At 51.5% G+C, this 13,227-nt stretch overlaps 1 protein-coding gene across 1 annotated transcript in view; it reads left to right on the top strand.

The window, feature by feature from the left end:
- The window catches only part of MAN2C1 (mannosidase, alpha, class 2C, member 1), a 50,531-nt gene that overhangs the window by 14,685 nt on the left and 22,619 nt on the right, over positions 1 to 13,227 (top strand). Inside the window, exons 7-10 of the mRNA XM_015409719.1 lie at positions 1,624 to 1,730; positions 2,430 to 2,540; positions 8,294 to 8,410; positions 9,812 to 9,907. Of these exons, the coding sequence (XP_015265205.1) occupies positions 1,624 to 1,730; positions 2,430 to 2,540; positions 8,294 to 8,410; positions 9,812 to 9,907 (431 nt within the window). The remainder of the gene's footprint in view (positions 1 to 1,623; positions 1,731 to 2,429; positions 2,541 to 8,293; positions 8,411 to 9,811; positions 9,908 to 13,227) is intronic.

The raw sequence follows: 13,227 nt of genomic DNA, 5'->3' as shown, positions 1-13,227 counted from the left end.
GGGTTAGAACAGATAAAAGGAAGTACTTCTTCACCCAAAGAGTGATTAACACATGGAATCAGAGGAGGAGGAGGTGGCTACAAGCATGGACAGCTTCAAGAGGGAATTAGATAAGCATGTGGAGCAGAGATCCATCAGTGGCTATTAGCCACAAGGGATAGATAGGAAATCTCAGTCTGGGGCAAGTGATGCTCTGTATTCTTGGTGCTTGGGGTTGGGGCAACTGTGGGAGGGCTTCTAGTGTCCTGGCCCCACTGGTGGACCTCCTGGTGGCACCTGGTATTTTTGGCCACTGTGTGACAGAGTGTTGGACTGGATGGGCCTTTGGCCTGATCCAGCATTGGCGTCTCTTATGTTCTTATGTTCTTCTGTTTCTGAGTTATGTTTTGTAATATTTTGGCAAGGAGCTGGTAGACACTGAAGTGGGAAGGGAATAGATGGATTGAATTTGGGAACCATTCCTGTTGTTCCCAAATTCACTCCGTCTACTCCTATGAGGATCCCATGGGAATAAACGTAGTTTCTGATATATTTGTGTACTTGTGAATAAACTGTGCTGATCTCGGAATGCAGGTTTCCTGCGTGTGGAATCTGGTTCCTGAATTGCGCCCTTCGGCCCAAAGATCGGTCACACTATTGTGTGCCCAACAAGACAGTGATCTCTTCCGCCAACAGCTTATCTTTTGTAGAGAGCCAGGGTGGCGCAGTGGTTAAGAGCGGCAGCCTCTCATCTGGAGAACCGGGTTCGATTCCCCACTCCTCCTCCACATGACGCCAGCTGGGTGACCTTGGGTCAGTCACAAGTTCTCTCAGAGCTCTCTCAGCCCCACCTGCCTCACAGCATGCCTGTTGTGGGGAGAGGAAGAGAATGAGATTGGGAACCGCTTTGGGACTCTTCAGGGTAGAGAAAAGCGGGGTATAACCCCCCCCCCAACTCTCCTTCAGCTCCTCTTCTTATCCTTTTCCCGGAAACCCGATTTGATTTGGATCTCAAGCAAGAATCTTATCTCTCTCTCTCTGTCTGCTGTGGGGAGAGGGGAGCTTAGAATTACAATGGGGGGGGCTTCTGGAGTCCTGGCCCCACTGGTGGACCTCCTGATGGCACCTGGTATTTTTGGCCACTGTGTGACAGAGTGTTGGACTGGGTGGGCCATTGGCCTGATCCAACATTGGCGTCTCTTATGTTCTTATGTCTGGGGCAAGGGATGCTCTTTCTTCCTGGTGCCTGGGGGAGGCAACAGTGGGAGGGCTTCTAGTGTCCTGGCCCCACGGGTGGACCTCCTGATGGCACCTGGTATTTTTGGCCACTGTGTGACAGAGTGTTGAACTGGGTGGGCCATTGGCCTGATCCAACATTGGCGTCTCTTATGTTCTTATGTCTGGGGCAAGGGATGCTCTTCCTTCCTGGTGCTTGGGGGAGGCAACAGTGGGAGGGCTTCTAGTGTCCTGGCCCCACTGGTGGACCTCCTCATGGCACCTGGTATTTTTGGCCACTGTGTGACACAGAGTGTTGGACTGTATGGGCCACTGGCCTGAACCAACATTGCCTTCTCTTATGTTCTTAATGGCAATATACCATGCGTCCGTCTCAGACGTGCCTTCTGCCTGCCGTTCTCTTTGCAGCTTGGCTGTGGCCTTACGAGGAGACAATCCGCAAATGTGGGCGCAGCTGGGTGACTGTCGTACGCCTGATGGAGAAGAACCCGGAGTTCACTTTCGTCTGCTCACAGGTCTCATCGATGTTTACGTGGGCCCGTCTCTCAGTCAAGGTCCACGTGGGTCTAGGACCCTTTTTTCTGGCTCAGAGTTGGCGCTCTCTCGCTAAGAGGGGTTTCGACAGTCTCCCTTTGCCGTATGGCTCGTAGAAATGGAAAGACGTCTCTCACAGAGAGCGAGAGTAGTGCAGCAGTTATAGCGTAGGAATAGGGTCTGGGGAACCGGAGTTGAAATCCCTGCTCTGGCACAAACGGTGGTCCACTCGTAGTCTTTCACCCTAACCAGGGCTTTTTGTGTAGAAAAAGCCCAGCAGGGACTCATTAGCATAATAGACCACACCCAACAGCAGAAACTCATTAGCATATTAGGGCACACCCCCGACAGTGCCGCTCATTAGCATATTAGGCCACACCCACCCCTTCCCTTGGCTTGCCTGGGCAAGCCGGCACGTGCACAAGGAAACGCCCCCCCCCCGGCCAGCCCGCCTCGGAGTCACCAGCGGAGGGGTCGCTCTCCAGGCCTTCCCTCTGTAGCCAAGCACACGCAGAGGTTTTGGCTGTAGTGGGTGTGGCCAACTCCGAAGCCCAAAAATAGCCCTGTTTCTAAAAAATGGTAAAGAATCTTGTGTCTTGGCTGCAGTTCCTTTCATGCATGCTCAGGTCACAGAACGTGCTGTTTGCTCTTAGTGATGCCCCCTGCCCTCTCTTTTGCAGGCCCAGCAGTTCGAATGGGTGAAGAGCCACTATCCCGGTCTGTACACAAAGATTCAAGACTTTGCTAAAGAAGGACGCTTCATCCCTGTCGGGGGCACCTGGGTGGAAATGGTAAGGACACAGAACCCTTTGACCCAGCCCCACTTTCCCAGGAGCCATAGCACTTGGGTGCAGATCTGTCCTCACAGAGGAGGGAGAACTTGTACCTGAATAAAACTTGGTCTTAAAGGTGCCACTGGACTGTTTAAGGCCGGGGAGAGCTCTGCAACTGACCTGGCTGGTTCTTGCTCTGACTGAGGGCTGCTGGGAGCAGGGGGTGGGGCTTGTTGCATGTGCCCGCCCCCTGGGCTCTTTACTGCCGGAGCTCCATTCCTGTGCACTCCTGCAGGACATGACCCCTGGCCATAGCACTTGGGCTCCAGAGAAGGGGCAGCCTGTTGGTCGTGAAGGAAAACACTGGACAGCTTTTCTTTCCTTTTGAAAGGAAGGGGTTGTGTTTCATCGTGGATTGATCTTCCCTCTGATCGCTGGTGTGGAATGCAGCAGAACTGAGGCTAATCCCTAGCTGCAGTGCTTAATTTTCCAGCTGGGGTTGGGTCTCAGTGGTGGAGCACCCGCTTGGCATGCAGAGGGTCCCAGGTTCAATCCCCGGCATCTACAGTAGAATCAGAGAATCTTAGGCCGAGTTCAGACTGGCAATTTGAAGCGCTAGGGAGTCGTGGCAAAGAAGACCCGGAACAGACTGGGAACGGCTTGTTTGCGGTATTCCCGTTCACACTGCAGCGAATGAAGCGGGAGGAATACTGTGGAGGAAGCGCAAGGGGGCGTTCGCACTGTCAGCCCGCTCCTGGCGGGCTGTTAGTGGCTTTCTGCGCTCCACTGCATGCGCCTATGCGCATGGGCACATGGGCGCGTGCTGCGGAAACAGCCAGCGCCTATTATCAACGACTGCGGGTTGTTCGCCTCTTAGTGGCGCTTGTGTTCACACGTCAGGGAACCGGAATCAACCCGCTCTCCACACAGTTTGCTACCACTTCCACCAGGTACTTTTAAAACTCGGGAGGGAAGCGGCACAAGACGGCTTGAGTACGGCTGGGGGACCCCGGACAGCTGTGGCTGTGTGAACCCGCCCCTTTAATCCGCTCCGGAAACGCTCCTGAAACGTTTGGCTGTCGGGCCAAACTGCGAGTCTGAACGCGGCCATAGAGTTGGAAGGGACCTCCAGGGTCATCTAGGCCAACCCCCTGCATAATGCAGGGAATTCGCAAATACCTCCACCCAGGGCTTTTTTTGTAGAAAAAGACCAGCAGGAACTCGTTAGCATAATAGGCCACACCCAACAGCAGAAACATATTAGCATATTAGGCCACACCCCCGACAGCACAGCTCATTAGCTTATTAGGCCGCACCCCCATGTTACCAGAAGTGTGGACATCCAGCCACACTGACCTTTTGCTTTTTATTCTGTTTACCTTGTCTGTTGTCAAAACCCAGGGCTTTTTTTGTAGCAGGGACTCCTTTGCATGTTAGGCCACACACCCCTAATGTAGCCAATCCTAATGAGTTCCTGCTGTTGGGTGTGGTCTATTATGCTAATGAGTTCCTGCTGGGCGTGGCCGACTCAGGAGCCAGCCGGAACTCCGTTCCTGTGCGTTCCTGCCCCCAAAATAGCCCTGCCTCCCCCTCCACACCCCCAGTGACCCCTGTAAGGTCAGGTGATAGGTGATATAGGAGACCTCAGCCTGAGATCCTGGAAAGCTACTGCCACTTTGAGTGGACAATCCTAAACCTGGATGGACCTGGACGGTCTGATTCAGTATTAGGCAGTTTCACGTGTTCATGTATTGTAGTGGAGGGGCCACGGGATGGAGGAGAGGAAATACTGCTTTACACAGAGAGTGATGAAAATGCGGAATTTGCTGGCAGAGGATATAGGGACGGCCACAGGAATAAACAGCCTTCAGCGGGGGTTAGATAGATTCATGGAGATGAGGTCTATCGGTGGCTTCTAGCCATGGTGAATTAGGGGAACCTCCACGTTCAGAGGCACTAATCCTCTGAATCCCGGAGCCTGGAGGCAACATCAGTGGAAGGCCTCGGCCTCTGTGCCCTGTTGCTGGCCCTCCAGAGGAACTGGTTGGCCGCTGTGTGGGACAGGATGCTGGACTAGATGGACCACTGGTCTGATCCAACATGGCTCTTCTGATGTTCTTATGAAGGTTCTCCTTCTTATGTTCTCCTCCGCCCCCCATCCCAGACCACCAGGGAAAGGCAGTGCTGAAGTGTCTTGGAGTGGAAAGATCCAACACATTTGAGCATCGCCTCTGTGCCCTGTTGTTGGCCCTCCGAAGAAACTGGTTGGCCCCTGTGTGAGACAGGAGGCTGGACTAGGTGGACCCTCACTGGTCTGATCTAGCAGGGCTCTTTTGATGTTCTTAGGAAGGCCTCTGTGCCCTGTTGTTGGCCTTCCGGAGAAACTGGTTGGACCCTGTGTGAGACAGGAGGCTGGATTAGATGGACCCCTGGTCTGATCCAGCAGGGATCTTCTGATGTTCTTATGTTATTAAGTGTTTATGTGAATACAAAGGATGAAGCAATAGGCTTTAGGGGAGGGGGCTGTGGCTCAATGCTTCACATGCAGAAGGTCCCAGGTTCAGTCCTCAGCATCTCCAGTTAAAAAAGGACTAGGCAGTTGGGGATGAGGAAGACCCTCTACCTGAGACCCTGGAGAGCCTCTTCCAGTCTGAGTACGCAATACTGGCCTTGATGGACCGGTAGTCTGATTCAGTATAAGTCATCTTCTTGTGTTCACGACTCTCAAGAGAGGGGCCGTGGCTCAGTGGTTTAGCATCTGCTTGACATGCAGAAGGTCCCAGGTTCAGTCCTCAGCATCTCCAGTTAAAACGACCAGGCAGGAGGGGATGGGAAAGCCCTCAGCCTGAGGCCCTGGAGAGCTGTACTGTGGGACTGTGGCTCAGTGGTAGAGCCTCTGCTTGGCATGCAGAAGGTCCCAGGTTCAGTCCTCAGCATCTCCAGTTAAAACGACCAGGCAGGAGGGGATGGGAAAGCCCTCAGCCTGAGGCCCTGGAGAGCTGTACTGTGGGACTGTGGCTCAGTGGTAGAGCCTCTGCTTGGCATGCAGAAGGTCCCAGGTTCAGTCCTCAGCATCTCCAGTTAAAACGACCAGGCAGGAGGGGATGGGAAAGACCTCAGCCTGAGACCCTGGAGAGCCTCTTCCAGTCTGAGTACGCAATACTGGCCTTGATGGACCGGTAGTCTGATTCAGTATAAGTCATCTTCTTGTGTTCACGACTCTCAAGAGAGGGGCCGTGGCTCAGTGGTTTAGCATCTGCTTGACATCCAGAAGGCCCCAGGTTCGATCCCCGGCATTTCCAGCTAAAAGCCACTAGGCAGTAGGTGATGGGAAAGACCTCAGCCTGAGACCCTGGAGAGCTGTACTGTGGGACTGTGGCTCAGTGGCAGAGCATCTGCTTGGCATGCAGAAGGCCCCAGGTTGGATCCCCGGCATCTCCAGCTAAAAGCCACCAGTCTTCTGATGGGAAAGCCACCAGGCTTCTGATGGGAAAGACCTCAGCCTGAGACCCTGGAGAGCTGTACTGTGGGACTGTGGCTCAGTGGCAGAGCATCTGCTTGGCATGCAGAAGGCCCCAGGTTGGATCCCCGGCATCTCCAGCTAAAAGCCACCAGTCTTCTGATGGGAAAGCCACCAGGCTTCTGATGGGAAAGACCTCAGCCTGAGACCCTGGAGAGCTGTACTGTGGGACTGTGGCTCAGTGGCAGAGCATCTGCTTGGCATGCAGAAGGCCCCAGGTTGGATCCCCGGCATCAGGAATTCGGGAAGCTCTGCACTGAGGTAATGAGCTGATTTGCGTTCTTCCCTCTCCTCCTCCTGGGAATGCTCTCCAAAGCTGATACAGTCCATACTTGTGGCTGTGTTTTCAGTCCCCACAGTTCTTGCACCTGAGTCGGCCTCTGTGCTAGCAGCTTATTTTCTGTTCTGGCCCACCCCTCTGTTGCTGAGGTTTACGGCTAACGTGAGTGTGGCGTCCTCGCTTATTGGGGAGACCGTTTCTCCTTTAAAACGCTCTCTGTGTACATGAACTTAGTAGATTTCTGCTGCCACCAGGAATTAAAAATTCCAAATCTCTCTCTTTTGGTAGAAGGACCCAATGTCTGGGCGCTTCAGAGGACTATGTGGCCCTGAGGAAGGACTGTTCTGATTTCTGGGATAAGTTTAAACAAATAACAATTTATTTATCAAAGAACAAAATAGGTTTCTGTGTATTTTTGAACTGACATTGAAGAAAGAAAATATAACTGACAAAGCTTGGAGTCACACGCAGTCTCTTATACACCAAAACTCAACTCTGACAGGCTTCTCTCTCTCTGTGTTATATAGCCACACAGGCTGAACTCTCTTGCTCATATAGCCACACAGGCTGAACTTTCTCTCTCGTAGCCACACAGGCTAAACTAAACTCCAACTGCTTCCTCTGTCATACAGACTTTTAAAAAACTCTCCACACTTGTCTCTTCAAGAACACAGAATCACCTCATAGACATCTCTCCTCTCGCACTCTCAGTCATTAGCCATTCACATCACACTTATCTCCTTCTATCACTCTCCTTACATTACTGCAGTCACACTAAACGTCTAAAGAAACACACACACCAAAACTGGTTGGTTAGTCCAGTATCCCTTCTCAACTTAGCAGAGTGCACCTTGGCTACATGCAGTAGAAAACCTTTGTTGTCAGCGTGCTAGCACAGTTGCAAGTTACACAGAGCCACTTTTTCAGTTTCGAGACTAATAATTGTCCTTTTATTTAGGAACTACATTCTAGATAGAGAAGCTTAAGAGATAGAGGCAGAACTAATCGAAACTACCTTGGGCGGGTCTGGATGCAGAGAGGCATCGAGCCTCCGTTGTGGATGTGTGCGAGAGAATGGAGAGTGTGTTACTTCCTGCCCTGTTTGTATGCTTCTGCAGCGGCATTTATACGCTCACTGTTGCAAACTGTCACGGCAGGGCCAGGGGGCGTGATGCAAGTAAGCAAAGTCCAAGAGCAGTCCGAAGTCAAGCCGAGTAAGACAAGCAGCAAAGTTCAAACAGGTTTAAATCAGAATCCAAAGCCAGGGTCAGACATACCAGAGTTCTATGTCCATAAATCCAAACGATGCCAGAGGAGTCAGAGACGATAGCAGGGTCAACGAAGCCGAGGGTCAAAAGCCGAGGATCAAGACGACAAGAGTTCTGAAGCAGAGATACACGGAGTAGGTCCTGTCAAAAGACATTTGCCAGCACAAGTTCCTTCCAGCAACAGGCTTGAAGATATACAGTGCTGGCTAATTACCTCATTAGCTGGCAGGGAGCGAGGTCAAGCGCCAGTCAATACTCAGGGCTGAGAGATCGTCTTCCACGCATGCGTGCATTCCGGCGTCGATCTCTCAGCTCCTGTCTCCGTTGATTCCGGAGCCTGGTCACAGCTGGTGGTGAATCGGGCGAGGAATCTCTGTGCTGCAGCAAAGCCTGATCCTGTGCAGGTGTTTCCTGGGAGGCTCTATCCTCCTCATCACATAGGGAGGTTTCAGCCACAGGAGCCAGCCTTTGTCTATAAGTCTCTGCTGCAGGACTTTCCTCAGGAGCCTGTGGTGTCAATTCCACATGCTCCTGGCTGGTACTGGCAGGTGCCTCATCAGGGTCATCAGCAGGGGCAGGTATGACACAAACAGCGGATGGTCACCATTGCAAACCAGCGGATCCCCAGTCTGATATAGCCCGGCTTTCGTCACGTTCCACAGCTGTCTCTGACCTCTTCTTCCTTCTCCTTTTGCTGAGCCAGTTCTGGTTGCCGGACACTTTCGGCTACTCGGCCCAGTTCCCCCAGCTGATGCGCGGATGTGGGATACGCCGGTTCCTGACTCAGAAGCTCAGCTGGAACCTCGTGAATGCTTTCCCGGTGAGCAGAAGTTCTTTGGAGGGGTGCGGGGTGGGGGCTAAAGAGGTGCCGGTGTTGTTCAGGACGGTGCCCCAGAGTTTTAAGGGAGACATCGCATTGGGTTGCATTTGTTTCCCGTATCTGAAGACTTCTGGGGAGGCAAGACGGTTTTCTAACTCAAAATGCAGAAGTTGGTGCTTAACGAAATACGTTCAAGCAGCATATGAAAAAAAAGCCAGGGAAACGCTACATCTCATAGAATATGCAAACATGTACGTGAAATAGATGAAAACGCAAATATAACAAGAAAGTACAACAATATATAAATGCAAACAGTGCAACAGGTAGCCAACTAACGAAGGCTCCGGATTCTTCTCTTCGTTTCTTGAATGTCACTTCATCAGAAGTAGGTATTCTTGACACAATCTTGTTGTCCTTATTTCTTTCCACGATGTAGAAAAATCAATTTTACAAATCAAGAGTCTTGTACTATTTCAAACAGTCATCAAAAATCTCATCGGGCACTAGTCAAACATAGCCACTGCTTCTCCATGCTAGAATGCAGTGGCTATGTTTGCCTCCCCAAAAGTGACAGCTTTGTGAGTGTTCATGTGTAATGATCTGAGCCCCTGGCTCAGCGGTAGAGCATCTGCTTGGCATGCAGAAGGTTCCAGGTTCAATCCCCAGCATCTCCAGGTAAAAGGACCAGGCAGTAGGTGGTAGGAAAGACCTTGATGTGTAAGTGGAAGAGCATCTGCTTGGCGTGCAGAAGGTCCCAGGTTCAATCCCCGGCATCTCCAGGTAAAAGGATCAGGCAGGAGGTGATGGGAAAGACCTTGACCTGAGACCCTGGCTCAGTGGTAGAGCCTCTGCTTGGCATGCAGAAGGACCCAGGTTCAATCCCCAGCATCTCCAGTTAAAAGGAGCAGGCAGGAGGTGGTAGGAAAGACCTTGACCTGGGAACCTGGCTCAGTGGTAGAGCACCTGCTTGGCATGCAGAAGGACCCAGGTTCAATCCCCGGCATCTCCAGTTCAAAGGACCAGGCAGGAGGTGACGGGAAAGACCTTGACCTGAGACCGTGGCTCAGTGGTAGAGCCTCTGCTTGGCATGCAGAAGGTCCCAGGTTCAATCCCCAGCATCTCCAGTTGAAAGGACCAGGCAGTAGGTGATAGGAAAGACCTTGACCTGAGACCCTGGCTCAGTGGAAGAGCACCTGCTTGGCATGCAGAAGGACCCAGGTTCAATCCCCGGCATCTCCAGTTCAAAGGACCAGGCAGGAGGTGACGGGAAAGATCCTCTACTTGAGCCCCTGGAGAGGCCGCTGCCAGTCAGAGTAGACAATCCTGACCTGACTAGACCAAGGGTCTGACTTCCCCACCTGGCAGTTCTGCGTGCTCAGCCATGGCCGTCTTCTCCTGCAGCACAACACCTTTTTCTGGGAAGGCATTGATGGTTCTCGAGTCCTGGCTCACTTCCCACCAGCGGATTCTTATGGGCTGGCCGGACACGTGGAAGAGGTGAGTGAAGTTGCCGTGCGGCACCTGTCTCGATTGGCTGTATGTACAACTTATCCTATGACCCTCGGACCTTATCCTCAGAGAACCTCAATTACCTGTGACTGCGTTTTCCTGCTTTTGCTTGGGTTCCTTCCTGCCATTCCCTTTGTTGCCTCCTTCTCTGATGACATTCAGATTGTATGGGGCAGCGAGCCATCCCCCCCCCTAGTCTGTGAAATATTATATTCAGACCCACACACCATGCCCCAGTGTTGACTTCCATAGCTTTCCATAGTATCTTGAGAAGTTTGGCTTTCTGGAGTTTCTTTTTTGAACGTTCTAGTCCTTTAGGTTGTGGAGAACAATTGAAAGACATAAGAGAAGCCATGCTGGACCAGGCCAATGGCCCATCCAGTCCAACACTCTGTGTCACACAGTGGCCAAAAATACCAGGTGCCATCAGGAGGTCCACCAGTGGGGCCAGAACCCCAGAAGCCCTCCCAATGTTGCCCTCCAAGCACCAAGAAGACAGAGCATCACTGCCCCAGACATAAGAACATAAGAGAAGCCTGGTTGGATCAGGCCAATGGCCCATCCAGTCCAACTGTTTGTGTCACACAGTGGCCAAAACCCAGGTGCCATCAGAAGCCCTCCCGCTGTTGCCCCCCAAGCACCAAGAATATTGAGCATCACTGCCCCAGACATAAGAACATAAGAGAAGCCATGTTGGATCAGGCCAATGGCCCATCTAGTCCAGCAGTTTGTGTCACACAGTGGCCAAAACCCAGGTGCCATCAGGAGGTCCACCATTGGGACCAGGGCTCCAGAAGCCCTCCCACTGTTTCCCCCCCCCCCAGCACCAAAAATACAGAGCATCACTGCCCCAGACAGAGTGTTTTACCTATACCTTGTGGCTAATAGCACCAGGGGACTTCTTCGTGGGATATTCAAGGGAAGTGGCATATCTGTATATTGCCACCTTCTGGTTAAGATGGTGTTAAAGAATCTTATTTTTCCATTAAGACTTCAGCAAAAAATTAAGATCTTTGCAATAACTTTGATTAGTGAGCCTGAAGATTGGTCTGTTATCTTGTGGATTGATTTGCTATATTTTAGGACGTTCTTCCTCTTATTTGAGAGCCAGTTTGGTGTCGTGGTTAAGTGCGCGGACTCTAATCTGGGAGAACCGGATTTGATTCCCCACTCCTCCGCTTGCACCTGCTGGTGTGACCTTGGGTCAGTCACAAGCTCTGGCACAGCTGTCCTTGAAAAAGAGCCGTTTCTGTCGGAGCTCTCTCAGCCCCGCCTACCTCACAGGGTGTCTGTTGTGGGGAGGGGAAGGGAAAGGAGTTTGTAAGCCGCTCTGAGACTCCAAGTGAAGGGCGGGGTATAAATCCAATCTCCTCCTCCTCCTCCTCCTCCTCCTCTCTTCCCCAAAGTCTGTTCTTTGATCTCCCGGTCTCTAAACAATGACATCTCAATCAAGGGCTGGTGCCATTCTTATATTGCAGGGAGAAAAGTGTATAAGGTTTGTTTTCTTTATGTCCTTCTTAGGAATGTGGAAGTACTCTAAACAGTGGGCATGGTGAATTATGTCTAAGAACAGAACCGTTGAACTTTCTTTCCCCAAAAAGCCAGCCCTGACTTTTTGCCTGTTTTATCCTATAAAGGAAGAACTTTTATTCTTGTTCAGTATGCCAGCTTGTTTGGGGAGCTTGAGTACTCAGATGAGCTTGTATCAGAATGGTAATTCTTAATAAACGTGGCACACTTTGTCAGCCAAAGCCTTGAGTGGGTCTCCTCTCTCCCAGATTGATCTCGGAGAAGGCGGGGGGGGGTTGTGTTGGTTTTTAGTAAACACCCCTACCAGGGCTCTTTTTGTAGAAAAAGCCCAGCAGGAACTCATTAGCATATTAGGCCACACCCCTGACTGCACAGCTCATTAGCACATTAGGCTGCACCCCCATTTTACCAGAAGTGTGGTCATCCAGCCACACCCACCTTTTGCTTGTTATTCTGTTTACCTTGTTTGTTGTCAAAACCCAGGGCCTTTTTTTGTAGCAGGAACTCCTTTGCATGTTAGGCCACACACCCCTAATGTAGCCAATCCTAATGAGGTAAGTAGTTTCTCCTGTGGGGTGTGGCCTATTATGCTAATGAGTTCCTGCTGGGCGTGGCCAACTCAGGAGCCAGCCGAAACTCCGTTCCTGTGCGTTCCTGCCCAAAAATAGCCCTGCCCCTAACAGATAAAGTTCGAGTCCAGCGGCACCTTTAAGACCAACAAAGTTTTATTCAAGGTGTGAGCTTTCGTGTGCACCTACACTTCCTCAGATACAATGGAATGGAAATGTATGCTAATCTGCTGCTTACCCTCTACCTATACATATGTATGGACTTGTAATTTCAATTTCGTTGTATCTGAAGAAGGGTGTGTGCACAGGAAAGCTTATACCTTGAATAAAACTTTGTTGGTCTTAAAGGTGCCCCAATTGATAAATAATTTTAATAAAAAAGTGACAGCTTACAGATATTGATAAGCAACATGGGTATTTACAAGGCTTCTAGCAGTTTATATCCGCTAGATCAGAGGTCTGCAACCTGCGACTCCGGAGCCGCATGCGGCTCTTTGGAACGTTTGCCGCGGCTCCGGGAGGTGACTGTGACAGCTTCATGTATCCCAGCAGCCCTTGCGAGTCGCCGAATGACGAAATCTCGCAGCTGCGCTTTGGGATGTCTGCGCGCCGCTTTGCCTCCGCCCCGCCTCCTCTCAGTGAGCTTTACGGGATGTAATGCTTTTAGTCCGAAGTAGATAAATAGGTACCACTTCGGTGGGAAGGTAACAGCATTTCGTGCGCCTCGGCGTCTAGTCATGCTGGCCACATGAGCACGGAGAAGTCTTCGGACAGCACTGGCTCTTCAGCTTGGAAATTGAGATGAGCATCGTCCTCTAGAGTCGGATTCGACTGGCTTTAGAGCAAGGGAAACCTTTAATCTGGGACAACCGGGTTTGAGTCCCCACTCCTCCACATGCAGCCAGCTAGGCGACCTTGGGTCAGTCACAGTTCTCTCAGAGCTGTTCTCTCAAGGGCAGTCCTCGAAAGAGCTCTCTCAGCCCCACCCACCTCACAGGGTGTCTGTGGTGGGGAGGGGAAGGGAAAGGAGACTGTAAGCCGCTCTGAGACTCTGAGTGAAGGGTGGCGACCTTGGGTCAGTCACAGTTCTCTCAGAGCTGTTCTCTCAAGGGCAGTCCTCGAAAGAGCTCTCTCAGCCCCACCCACCTCACAGGGTGTCTGTGGTGGGGAGGGGAAGGGAAAGGAGACTGTAAGCCGCTCTGAGACTCT

The sequence above is a fragment of the Gekko japonicus genome, unplaced genomic scaffold, assembly GCF_001447785.1.
Source record: "Gekko japonicus isolate JY-2015 unplaced genomic scaffold, Gekko_japonicus_V1.1 scaffold3628, whole genome shotgun sequence".
Classification (NCBI taxonomy): Eukaryota; Metazoa; Chordata; class Lepidosauria; order Squamata; family Gekkonidae; genus Gekko; species Gekko japonicus.
This window is presented reverse-complemented; position numbering and strand designations above follow the sequence as displayed.